At 40.0% G+C, this 12,363-nt stretch overlaps 2 protein-coding genes across 4 annotated transcripts; both read right to left on the bottom strand.

The window, feature by feature from the left end:
- Nucleotides 1-66: 66 nt before the first annotated feature.
- LOC117544858 (cytochrome c oxidase subunit 6B1) lies at nt 67-3,385 on the bottom strand. 2 transcript variants are annotated; one of them, XM_034214334.1, is made up of 4 exons: nt 3,241-3,385; nt 2,453-2,596; nt 2,044-2,144; nt 67-320 (listed from the first exon to the last, which is right to left on the bottom strand). In XM_034214334.1, the coding sequence occupies exons 1-4, from the start codon at nt 3,380-3,382 to the stop codon at nt 267-269; spliced, it is 441 nt and encodes a 146-aa protein (XP_034070225.1). In that variant the 5' UTR covers nt 3,383-3,385; the 3' UTR covers nt 67-266. The 2 variants fall into 2 exon arrangements, with proteins under 2 accessions (XP_034070225.1, XP_034070226.1); XM_034214335.1 differs by having other exon boundaries at nt 2,453-2,569; nt 3,241-3,278.
- A 1,323-nt stretch (nt 3,386-4,708) lies between these two features.
- Nucleotides 4,709-12,237, bottom strand: fam234a (family with sequence similarity 234 member A). 2 transcript variants are annotated; one of them, XM_034214364.1, is made up of 12 exons: nt 11,946-12,237; nt 9,811-10,104; nt 9,617-9,727; nt 9,339-9,521; nt 8,799-8,923; nt 8,226-8,358; nt 7,640-7,772; nt 7,415-7,558; nt 6,909-6,990; nt 6,658-6,810; nt 6,473-6,575; nt 4,709-5,763 (listed from the first exon to the last, which is right to left on the bottom strand). In XM_034214364.1, the coding sequence occupies exons 2-12, from the start codon at nt 10,070-10,072 to the stop codon at nt 5,558-5,560; spliced, it is 1,635 nt and encodes a 544-aa protein (XP_034070255.1). In that variant the 5' UTR covers nt 10,073-10,104; nt 11,946-12,237; the 3' UTR covers nt 4,709-5,557. The 2 variants fall into 2 exon arrangements, with proteins under 2 accessions (XP_034070255.1, XP_034070254.1); XM_034214363.1 differs by having other exon boundaries at nt 9,811-10,107; nt 11,946-12,236.
- Between the last annotated feature and the right edge of the window lie 126 nt (nt 12,238-12,363).

The raw sequence follows: 12,363 nt of genomic DNA, 5'->3' as shown, positions 1-12,363 counted from the left end.
GACCTCGTCCTGACTTTACCCCACACTGTTCTGAATGATTTATTAAAAACACAGAGGACAACGGAGCTTCATAAATATCTCCTGTGATATTTTAATGCAGAATCAGCTGTATGTCTCATGGTATTTGTCAGGAATGACCATTCAGTTACAGGACAGAACATCAGTATTGGAAAGGTGGTGATGGAGCCACATGGCGTCGCACCACTTGATACAAACATTTAGCTGAATAGTTTACATCTCAGCAGACAGCTTTGGAAATGGCAGGTTTAGATTTTTCCTGGAAAGTTCCCTTCCTCTCTCTGGTCGTCCCATTTCTGGACCTAAAGGGGAAACATTTCAGAAAGATTGAGATATAAATGTTAACTTTTAGAATTACAAATGTTCAGAAAATTATAGAAATCCTTCGCTGGGTCATGATAAACTTAGTATTCAATATCGGTGAAATAAAAAGCAAAGCACCTGCTGTTACATCACTGATCGGGTGTAGGTAAGTAACGTTTACTTACTAAAGCAACTTTCGTGGTAGGCTACTGGACGAAAAGTAAAAGTTATAACAACTAGGGATGCTCTGATCGATCGCCGCCGATCTTTATCGGCCGGTATTCACTCTCGGCCGATCGATCGGTGCTCTCTATAAAGGCCGATCGATCGGTGCTCTCTATAAAGGCCGATCAGGAGAGCCGATCACATGACGTAAAATACATGACACTTTTCTCTGTGCGCGGCAAAACAAGCTCGTCAAAATGGCTTCACCACCAGTCTGGCAGTATTTTAAGGTGTCCGAAAAAGACAATAAAATAGCGGTATGCAAAGTGTGTGAAGTAAGACATCCTGCAGCTTCGCCCCCGATGTGCGGACGCGGTGAGCGGGCAAAACACACACTACAGTTAATCTAACACACGTAGCTATTTATTTGTATCTACCTCTGGAAAACTAACTAGTTAGATTATATTTTTATTCTTTCACTGTCGGGTCACTCATTATACTGGATCAGAAGATCTGTGCAATGAGATACTGATCAGCTGTCGAGAGGGAGAGTAGAAGATGAGCAAGAGTTGAGAGCGAGAGAGAGAGAGAGTGGCGAGAGCGAGAGAGAGAGAGATCCTTCTCGCATCTAGCAGAGCTCGAGCGCGATAGATAAGCAGCCGATCTCAAGTGATCTCTCTCTCTCTCTCGATCTCTCTCCTCATCTCTCTCTCTCTCTCTCTCTCTCTCTCTCTATCTCTCTCTCTCTCTCTCTCTCTCTCTCTCTCTCTCGCTCTCTCTTCTCCTCTCTCTAACTCTTCTCTGACTCTAATATCTCTCTCCTTCCTTTCTCATTATCCCTTTTATTCTCCAAAGTTAATGTAACTTGAATAATGTACTTCATTTGAATGTAATAATTATGTTGGTTGTTGTTTGTAGAAGCGCATCATGTATTGAAAAATGAATCTGAACTCTTCGATCCGTTACGATTATAAACTGAAGCAATATAAAAATGAGCCCCATTAACTGAGTTTGCAACTACCATTGCAACTGAAAAAAACCTACAAAAAAAACCTAAAAGGCATGAAAATGTCAGCCTATTCAAATAAATGCAACTGTTATACTCTTGTATAAAGAGGACATTAAACTACAAGTAATGTCCTATGTTTTGTAAATAATTTACATTTAATATTGATTTTGTGTTAATTTTGTGATTTGAATATGTGATGTTAACACTCGTTCAATATATATATATATTTTTTTCAACTAAAAAACAAGGAAGACGTTATTTTTTGGAATGGGATATAAATAAGTTTAACCTCCCTGCTTTTTATTGGGCTGAGAGTTAATTATAAAGGGGAATTTCCATTTTTGGACTGACACTTTGTTTTGATTCTCAGGGCCGAGCGGACTAACAGGAATGTGAGCAACGATAAAGTTGTTTGACCTCTGCTAAACAAACTCGGCCCACACAAGAGAAAGTATATTCTGCCATCACTTTTTAACTTGCCTGTGACCTTTTGGGAGAGCGGTTTCCACATACGACAAAAAGTGAATGCAAAAAAATCAAAGTTTTACCCAGGATATGGGGCAGATTGATGTGAAGACCCTCTTGTACCAGTCACAGGGCGCGGTGTCCACTCCTTTAGCGTCTAGAGCTTTCTGGCAGCGGTAGAAGTCTATAAATAGAGAAACGACAATAATGAAATTCAAAAACAGCAACATGGCCTCAATCCAAGTCACAAAACAAAGGGTCATGTCAGTTCACCAAAAAAAACTGGGTTACTTCAAGAGAGGTCAGAGGCCATTTATTAACCTGACTTCAAATATACACCATTAATCAAAGCAACAATAATATACATATTTTAATATCTGACCCAGAATGCCCTCATGGTTTCACAGTGGATGATATGACCTTGACTCTGACTCTCACCCATAGACTGTATATAAAGGTCTCACCCATAGACTGTATATATAAAGGTCTCACCCAGGTAGTTGGACCAGCAGTTCCTGGTCTGGTTCGAGTTGGGGAACCGGGCATCAAATGGAGCTGTGCGGTAATTCTGAAGTTTTGCTTGAATGTCCTCCTCAGCCATTTCCACCTCTGTTAAGAATATATCATCAATGGATACTGTAAGAGGCAAGAACAAAAAATGCTTATTTTTCTGTCTCTAAGCAAAAAGCTCCTTTCCACCAATTGCACCCATTAAGTAAATTAAACAGACCGACATTAATGCATCTATGGCGGTAGACCAACTGAACACTCCTGGCTTATCAATTCTCTGCAGCTGACTGCAGGCTGAAGGAGGGTTATTTTTGGGAGGGTACGTGAGTTTTCATCTAATACATCTTTCTCAGAGTACATATGCAGCATACAAAATTGAATATATGCGGTCGAACATGCGTCTAATAAAGACAGTATTAAAACGTTGTTGGCGGACATTTTATCAATAACCTTACCAATACCTGCCATTAAAAGCATTTCCTCCTTAGACGATCTAGTTTGTTTCTTTTTGATACAAACAAGGTATGATTTAAAATACTTAAACATGCTATTACAATGGGGAAAAAGCACATTCTAGATATTGGATTAAATCCAAAACTCTTATCGATCATTTCCAGACGAGACCGAATTTCCAGAACTTTCTTGACATAAACATTCTCCCTCAATAAAAGCATAGGCAATTAAAATAGGTTACAAGTGGCATGCGTCTCAATAGATTAAAAAAAAGAATATTTTGTTATATATAGAAAATTCATGCCGGTAGACATTACCTTGGAGCAGTTGCAGGCTCGAGCTCAAAGTGACTTTTATACCGGCTGTGTACGTGTTCCGTGATAAGCGGTGAGGATGCAGCCGTGCAGTCCTCCGCGGCCGGTATGGCGGCCACAGGTCACATAAAACACAGACAGACATAACTCTGACTCTGCTAGTGATGAGAAGGTCCTGACAGGACACCACAGAAGCAGAGTTATTTCAGTGTTTTATTTTAGATTTATCACCAATCTGAGGACTTTTTTTTCCCAATGCGGAAGTACTTTGTTTACAAATGTGTGTTAATCATTAATATATGTTTATCTAAGAAATACAAAATAATTTAGGGATTTTTAATCGGATATGATTGGAGTTGTAGGGAAAGGCTGTTTTGGGTTGTGTTTCTGCTTTTTACATGTATTTATTCATCATAACACGTTAAATGCTGTTTGTGATCTCTGTCTGGAATTACTACTGTCAGGTCAAGTGGGGGCAGCAGTGATAGCATACTGTTTATGAGTCATATAGCCTATCATATGTATTACCAGGGGGATATTCATTATTAATACCTTATTACTGTGTTTAAACGCACTGTCTTATCTAATTTCAGGAGGAGTGAGTGTCCTTTATACAACTTGTTAGAACAACAAGGCAATTCAAAGTGCTTTAAACGGAGCATTAAGACACACAAAAATGTATTTACACACAATTAAACAATCATTAAAACGCGTGTTATCCTCATGTTGCTTGCTCTTGTGCCGTGCGTCTTTTTCATCCCAAAAGTCACTAGTTGTCTGTTTGTAAGTCTCAGATCTGGTTACTATAAAACAAGCAGCGACATTCCCCACATTATTGCACGAAGGCGTAAAGCACCGTGCGTCATGCTGAATAAGCCACGCGCTGATTTTATTTAGGGAAACAGTGCTGAACGCGCCTGTGACACGTGACTGACTTGAACACAGCCATGGACTGTGAACAGACATGGAACAGACGCAACTCTGCCTAGTCAATTCATTTATAGACACTAGAGGGCAGCAACGCTATGCTTTTATATCATTTATTCGGACCTTAGGACATTTTTAATGTATGCGGTAACTCAGGTAATCACTTTATGGTTTCCAGTATCTGAAATAAATAAAGTACATTTACTCAAGAACTGTACTTAAGTACACATTTGAGGTTATATTTGTATTCGACTACATTAGGATGCTGATATTGTACTTTTAAGTGCACTACATTGATCTGACATCTATTATTTACTGTATATTCAGGTTATTAGCTAATACAAACTATAAATCTACTAGTAAATAAACTAATATATATTAGCATAGGTTAAGATATCCAGCAGCACTCAAAGAGATTACAACACAATACATTATCTTTTCCTATAGTGAATACAGGTCAAATAAATAATTTGTCCTTTATTAAATCCACTATTTTGATTTACCATACCCTCCTATAAGACATATTTCAGATGAACAAAAGCACTTAATTTAAAAGTGTTTAATATTACTGCTCAAATTTCAACATATCAAGACAGAAAGAAAAGTCGAAAAAGGCCCAAAGTATCAACATATCTTTGTACAGCAAACAAATATTTGTACTAATATAAATCTTTGAGAGAGGCACACTTAAACAGCCTAAAAGAAACAAAAAACCCACAGCAGTAACTCATTATTTCAAAGAACATCTGAGCCTCAGCCTTGAGTGTCTCACAGGTTTAGTGCATGTGCGTTAAAGAGCATTATCTGTTACAGCATCTTGGATTGAGTAGGAAATGTCCACAAATCTTGTTTATGGACAACAGTGACTACCAAACAGCCCAATAGTGAATCATTTAAGGTTTCTGTCATATTTCAAGTTTCTAAGGCACTAAAAGAAAAGCAAACTATTATTTTGAAATACTCAAAAACAACCACCTGTATTTGCACCTTCTACTTATAAAGCCCAATGTGATATGCATAGTTGCATAGATAAAAAAAATAAGAATCCAGCCTGCAATTTAAAAAGAGCTCTGCATCGATGCATGAAAGTGCTAAAGGGAGTACCGCCTGATTGATTTCTCAGCAGGAAAAGAGCAGTGATTGTCAAAGGTCAGCAGCTATTTATCTAAAATCAAACTTATGATATGCGGTCAATTCTTAAAATATAATGCCCAAATTAATGGAAGAGCCCTCGCAGATAAAGCCTCTGAACACAAAGGACTTGTTTGGTTGTCAGCAGTTGGAAAGTCAAAGCTAGTGTTCACACTTTGGTTTTTTAAGCCACCCTAAAGTCAGCTGTGCCAAAACTGTTTTTAACACTGAGGAAAAACTCGACATTTTAAAGTTGGTCCTTTCACGAATCGCTGAAGCGGAGACGATTGAAGGCCTCTTTGATGTCCTCGTTGCTCTCGGAGCTTCCTCCGGTGGCGATGCGGAGGACTTTGCTGTCGGGGATGTCGTGTTTCAGCTTCCGCTTGCTGAGGACCACGGTGCCTTCGGACTCCTCGGGGCCCGTCAGCAGGATGTAGGCGGCGTGGCGTCCACCCTCCAACAGAGTGGCTAAGAAGAAAATAACAAATAGTCATACAGAGAAGGTTTGTCCCTATCCCTCTAACAACTGATTCACGGTGATTTTTGTTTCATTATCTTGTGCTTGCCTCTTTATTTAACATGTAAGTCTACTCGTTTTATTTTTTGCCTTTTGTCTGCACTGTCCCCTTTTCATGTAACTCTGTAATTTTCCCTGCTGAGAGACGAATAACTGATTTCTGACATGTAGTTCAAAAGGTAATACAGCTGATATGACAATCAAGGAGGATGAAGGATATTAGATTTGTGTTGATATTACTTATGCCTTAATCGTTTTTATCCGAATGCCGATGCAGATCATTATTTTCATGTAAAATACTCAGACAAAACTGAAAACTCCTCCTACTTTATCAGGCTCGTATGATGCTGTCCCTAAGAAAATGCAAAACCAGGAACATTCGACCTACTTCACAAGTTGCAAAAAAATGTAAGGTAATTAAATATGTGGTATTGAAGGAAATATTTATCAAAAAGCTATTTTACTATCAGATATGGCGAATAAAAACCTTGCTGACATTTTTTTGCAATCGCTTATTCAATGGTCGTGTCACATAGGCATCATCGAATCGCCCTTCTATATCGGAAGACATTTTCATATCTAGTCGATTTATTTTAAAGCCTTTATCTGCTGATGCAGACTTCACTGTCTCCCTCAAATCTAAGTTAAAAAAAAAATCACCTTTAAATGTTATGATGTGCTCCAGGAAGCTGGTGGACTGCAGGAGGACATTGGAGTAGAGCGGGTGGAGCAAGTAAGATCGTCGGTCACTTTCTAACGGTTCCTGGAATGAAACATTTCAGTCCGATTAGTATCTTGTAAGAAATCCTTCAACATGCATGTTTTAATAAAGACAGTGAACTTACAGATGAGTTGGCCTCTGAGCGCATCATGCCCCAAAACACAAAGATGGAGAAGGAGTTGGATGTGTGTATAGCGCTGGGCCTCGGTGAGTTGGGACTGGCTAGCAGGTTGACCTCCCACAGCACACCGCCCGACTTCCCATCCAGAATCACCACCTGCAGACCAGACAGACAGTACAGTGTGACTCAAATCCATCACGATACGAGAGAAGCTGCACACAGGAAATTCATTTGAGGTATTACACCGGTCTTACCCTCTTTGTGTAGTTTCCAATGTCGTCCTCGACCACAACATCCAGGACCTCGTCTTTGTTAAAGTGGCCGAAGGAGGGCTCGCTGAAAGGAAGTGAACACAGAAATGTACTTTTAATTATATCGGGTCCTTGAGGACTTTTTGAGAGGAGAAAAAAAGGAAATAATTAAAGGAGAGGGTAGAAAACATGCAGTTCTACTATACAACTTAAAAAATAAAATAAATGTATCTAATATATCATATTACAATTACTTGTATATAGACTATTCTTGCACTATTTCTATTATATTGTATTTACCCATTGTCATAACTACACTGTAGCTATGTACAAATGACAATAAAAGCCTTGAACCTTGATGTGGCCAACAAGTCACGTTTTAATATATTGTTATGTTATGAAGACATTACTACTTTGATTAGATAAAAACATCACTTTTCACTTTGATAAAACTATTCATTTCAGCTCTAATTAATCCGTATGTGCGTCAAAAATCAAACATGTGTTACCCGAGGACTGAGCTGGTGTTGAATCTCCACAGTGTCTTTGGATGTTTTCCGTCCACTAGAGCCACCTCGTTCCCAGTCACCAGCAGCAGGTTGGGTGGGTCTCCTGTCTCTCCCGTTCTCAGCACCTGTCGCAGTGAATCAGATCTACGGAGGAGAGATAAACATCAGCTAAAGCCACAACAATGCAAGATTTTAATTAAAAAGTGAGTATATTCAGATTCTTACTCAAACATGGGCACGAGGCCAGACATTGCGTTGGCAGTCTTCTCCCAGTCTTTGTCCTTCTTGAGACCCTGCTCCATCCCGGCTTTAGCTTTAGCTGCAATCCTCCACAGGGCCAGGCCATACAAGCCAGTGTCTGTGAATGAGCTCAGGATTACTCACTACTGTAATGCATCTAAGAGTATACATCTAACTGCTTTAATGGAGGTAAGTTTGCTTTTTTCTTGTAGGTAATGTAATTTGTATAATTATTATCCTGCTTATATTGTGTTGACAGAATATTGGCCCTTCAATAGTGTTTTCTTTGTCAGACAGTATATAGATTTGTTATCTTCCCAGTCATCTGTATATTTTTGTTACTCTATTGCTGGTTTATTTCTATTTTCAGATGTTTCTATTTTAGAATAGTTTTTTTCTACTCTTTGAATTTGTTATTATGTGCAATGCCTTGTTTTGTTTTAATGCTGCTGCAACCAAAAATGTTCCCAAATTGGGATTAATAAAATACATCTTATTAAAATCAGCTGGTCTAACTGCAGATGGACACTACTCCATGTTTGACATGTTATACCTGATTTGAGATACAAACCTTTTTGCAGTAGTACATAGTAAGACCCTGCTGCCGTGCGGTGGAGCAGATGATTGGCTGTCTTTGTGGAGTCAAGAACCACAGAGGAACCAACCTGTTCTCCCGTCTTCCCTGAGAAGAACACCAGCTGAGTCTGCAGACATGACAACAGACATTAAAAGCAGGTACATTCAAAAAAATAACTTGAAAAAATGACTCGATCCTGCACCGTAAGAAAGCCTTAACCTCTTGAGCACAGGGCCTATTTTTCAGGCCTCAGGCTCGAAAATGACATGCCCAGAAATGTAATGTATATAAATAATCTTGTTATCAAAGCAATGATACACCTGTGAGTTGGCAGTAGAAGTGTCAGAATCAATATAGATGTTGCTGTGTCAGTAAATTTACATGTAACATAGTAAAAAATAAATAAATGTAAATTCTAATCCCCCCCGTAAAAAAACACATTATTTAAAGTGAAAACCACCCTTGAATGATGGAATAGTAGCCCAGAACCTTTAGGGATCCAAACACATCATAAGTACCCTGTGTCAGGATAGATGCTAATTCATAAGTTATACCACTGATGTTTACCTGAGTGTCGTCAGATGCTACCAGAGCCACATCGCTGACCTTGTCCCCGTCCAGATCCGGGACGCTCAGAACGGGCACGGTGATGCGCAGACCAGGAGGCTGAGGCTGCTGCCACCTGACCTCCCCTGCACACACACATCACACAGGAACAGAGCACTCAGGCTGACTGAATCCATTTGACTTTATAACTAAATGTACAGCTTTCCTTGAGCGTTAAAGTTCATGTTTGACCTTGGATATAGCTGTGGAGAAAGGTGGTAAGAGGTTATGTTGTCAAATGTTTCAAATGCATCTCTGGGATCATCAGATGGACTATGCTTAGAATATTTAGCCACATTTCTAAATGATAAAACCTCTTTATTTTATAGTTTTCAATGCTTTGAATCATTACTTTTAATGTCGCGACAAATTCTAACGGGGAAATGAGCTGAACGCAATACATGGACAACAGCCATTTACAAAAGCTGTATGGCAAAATGCTTTAAGAAAATGTGATGTTATGGATGTTATACATAAAACAGAAAGCAATGAGTCACTAACCAGTGAATTTGTCAACAGCTGTGAGTTGGTCGGAGTGGGACAGCAGACAGTCCCAGGTTCTGCCGGTTTCATCGTCCAGACCGCACTGGGCCCAGTGAAACTCTGGAGCCAGCGGACGGCCCCACAGTGTCTCTCCATCCGTCCCGTCCACTGCCATCACAAACACACATGGAGAGGGCAGACCTGGAACACAGAAAAGTGTGTCTGAATCACACAAAACAAAAGCAATACACAGCAAACTCTTGTGTCCTCGCGTTTGATGAACTTATTCTTTATACCTGCATTAGCACACGTGTTGTTCAGACTGGGTTCGGTGTCTTTCAGGACAAACAAGACATCCATCACCTTGTCTTTGCTTGCATCTTCTATGGCTAAGAAGTCATATGTTTCTGTGAGAGAAGGAGAGAATAGTAGTAAGTCCCGTGAATAATAAAACACTACCAGGCAGTGAGAAGCAAACAAATGCACACACCTGCTTCAGTGAAGGTCCTGTTCCAAGTAACGAGGTACTGTGGTCTGACAGGACAGGGGAGGATGAAGGAGAAGGCGAACACTATGGTGAGGCAGAGGAACAAGGAGAAGAAGAAGAATCCGGTTCTCCAATGGGTGAGTTTGGTCAGCCCGATGACTTCCTTATAACTCTTCTTCTTCAGCTCTGCTCCTGATGGTGCTGTTCCTGTCTCTGCTCCGTCCTTCAGAGGGTCGCCTTCAGTGGCGCTGCTTGTCGTCTCCATTGTAGCCTCAATGCATTTACCAGCCCACAATTCTACTAAACAGGGAAGAGAGCTTACATTAAGATCCTGACCTCAATGTTATGCTAGTCTTGAATGCACACTTAAAGAGTGTTCAGATGTGTGTGATGTGTCTCTACTGTGACATGTTTACATGCTCAAAAAGGTCTTTATTTGTCTCATACTGTCTGTACTGCAGCACCTCTTTTCACACTTCAGAGCCCAGTCTGCTCTGATTGGATAACGGGCCGGCTCTGTTGTGATTGGTCAACTGCTTAGAGATGTCCCACTCCTTATCCAATCATGTATTTGTTGGAGTCTTAGCCAATAGAAGTGCGAGTGTTACGTAGTGATGTCACTAGGTTAAAGAAGTAAACAAAGGAGTCCAATGGAGGTGTGTGGGAGAGAGCTTTGGGATTTGAGCCTTTGCAGACCATTTAAATGCACAACAAACTATATAAACACACTACAGGAAAGGGCGGGAAAAAAACACAAGCATAATAGGGCCCCTTTAAATGAAAAGACCCTATCTATTTACTGCACAGTCCTTACATAGCAAAGAGTTTGGTGCGTCCTGATCTATTACAGTGGGGAGTAAACTACACATTTGCAAGTGTCAAAGTAACCGGCAATAATGGCAGACAAAACTATCTGGTATTCACATAATAGTAAATGAAACATAAATACTAAAGGCAGCAGTGTCTGTCTGTCAGGCTATTTCTGCTGCACCAACCTTTGTAGATCTCAGCCCATTCATACGTGCCCATGTACATGTCAACATTCTTCCCAAAGGTCAAGGAATACCATGATCATAACACCAGAGGGAGCTCCACAAATCATGTGAAACCCAGATTTGGCACAAAAAGGGGGAATACACGTTTCGCAATTATGCCACATCAAGGTGGAACGCTCTTCCCACAACTGTAAAGGAAAGTCAAACTATACTTACCTTCAAAACCTCTCTTAAAGAGCACCTTCGGGGGAGAGCATTGCAAAACTGGCCCCGGTAAGGGTACAAATCTCAACCTGTCGTTCAATGGACAGCTTCCCCCCCCCCCCCCCCCCCCCCCCCATCATCTATCTATGTATATACTCGCATTTTAGACTCTGTTACTAACTGTATATCTGTAGACTTGGTATGTCTTAAATGTCCGGTTAGGATGTATTAGAACGAAATCTAAAATGAAAATTGTAAATAAGCCATCTGTATAAAAAAAACCACCTGTATATAAATTGTAAATAAGCCATCTGTATGTCAAATATGTCTTATATGTCTTATATGTCTTATATGTCTTATATGTCTTAAATGATATGATGAATTGGAAATGGGGGACCCTGATGTAAACAAGACGAAAGTCTTTCTCTGGTCTGCATCCCCTTAACAATTGTATGTTTTGAGCTGTACTGTACTGTACCCAATATACAAGCTGTTAATACACTTTTCAATCAATCAATCAAACAATCAACCAGCTCTGACTCCTGAGATTTCTCAGCACAAAAACAGACCCGTGATGACAATGATAATCATCACATTTGCTAGCACACAGGGCGTGTTACCATTAACATTGTGTACGTGAGTTAGGAAGCTTATTAACTGGCATAATTATTTTAAATCTGAAATAACCGTGCGATGTTAGCTAAATAGCCGCAACAAAAGAACGTTTTCCCCGTATATTTCAATGTCTGATTGAGATATGTTTTAGCTAGCTTGGGTTAGGAAAGTGAATCTCTGGTTAACGATAGTTTGCTAACTTGTTGAGCAAAAAGGCCACTGCCCACAGAAGAATGAATACAGGTAAACGTGATTGTATTACAATAGTCCCGCCACTTGAGCTTTGATAAATAATAGATAAGCGTCAAAAAAGGTTTTTCTTACTTTGTTCCCCACTGTCGTCTTTAGTGGTCACTGGAGCGGCTAACTACAGGTAGTAGGCCTGACAACAACTGCCTGTCAACTTTAGCTCCGTAAACATACACACTAGCTAGTAAGGAAGGTTTGGTTGCCCTGAGTTTGTCTAACAGGTGCTCTCTGCTAACGTTACACGTTGACATTGACTGCATAGAAGATGCCCAAACTATGAAACTAGGGATAATTGATTTTCTCTTGTCTAAACTTTAATATAACCTGAAGTTAGGGGAAACACCAGGGAACGACAGGCTCTACGTATGTGCTGCCTGAAAGGTTAAGTTCGGGGCAAATAATACAATGGCATCCAGCGTTGGGTTCAAGTAGCTCTGATTGGTTCATTCTCTTGTTCTTAAGCCATACGATTGGTCGGTTTCATACCTTAATC

This window comes from Gymnodraco acuticeps, unplaced genomic scaffold, assembly GCF_902827175.1.
Source record: "Gymnodraco acuticeps unplaced genomic scaffold, fGymAcu1.1, whole genome shotgun sequence".
In the NCBI taxonomy this organism is placed as follows: domain Eukaryota; kingdom Metazoa; phylum Chordata; class Actinopteri; order Perciformes; family Bathydraconidae; genus Gymnodraco; species Gymnodraco acuticeps.
This window is presented reverse-complemented; position numbering and strand designations above follow the sequence as displayed.

Excerpts from the sequence above, each read along its gene's own strand:
- fam234a (XM_034214364.1), bottom strand. The coding sequence starts at position 10,072 with ATGGAGACGACAAGCAGCGCCACTGAAGGCGACCCTCTGAAGGACGGA. Across the intron at positions 7,773-8,225 it reads CTATGTACTACTGCAAAAAG|ACACTGGCTTGTATGGCCTG; the intron begins GTTTGTATCTCA and ends GCTCATTCACAG. Across the intron at positions 6,576-6,657 it reads GCTCAGAGGCCAACTCATCT|GAACCGTTAGAAAGTGACCG; the intron begins GTAAGTTCACTG and ends GTTTCATTCCAG.
- LOC117544858 (XM_034214334.1), bottom strand. The coding sequence starts at position 3,382 with ATGTCTGTCTGTGTTTTATGTGACCTGTGGCCGCCATACCGGCCGCGG. Across the intron at positions 2,597-3,240 it reads GAGCCTGCAACTGCTCCAAG|TATCCATTGATGATATATTC; the intron begins GTAATGTCTACC and ends TGCCTCTTACAG. Across the intron at positions 2,145-2,452 it reads CTGCTGGTCCAACTACCTGG|ACTTCTACCGCTGCCAGAAA; the intron begins GTGAGACCTTTA and ends CTCTATTTATAG.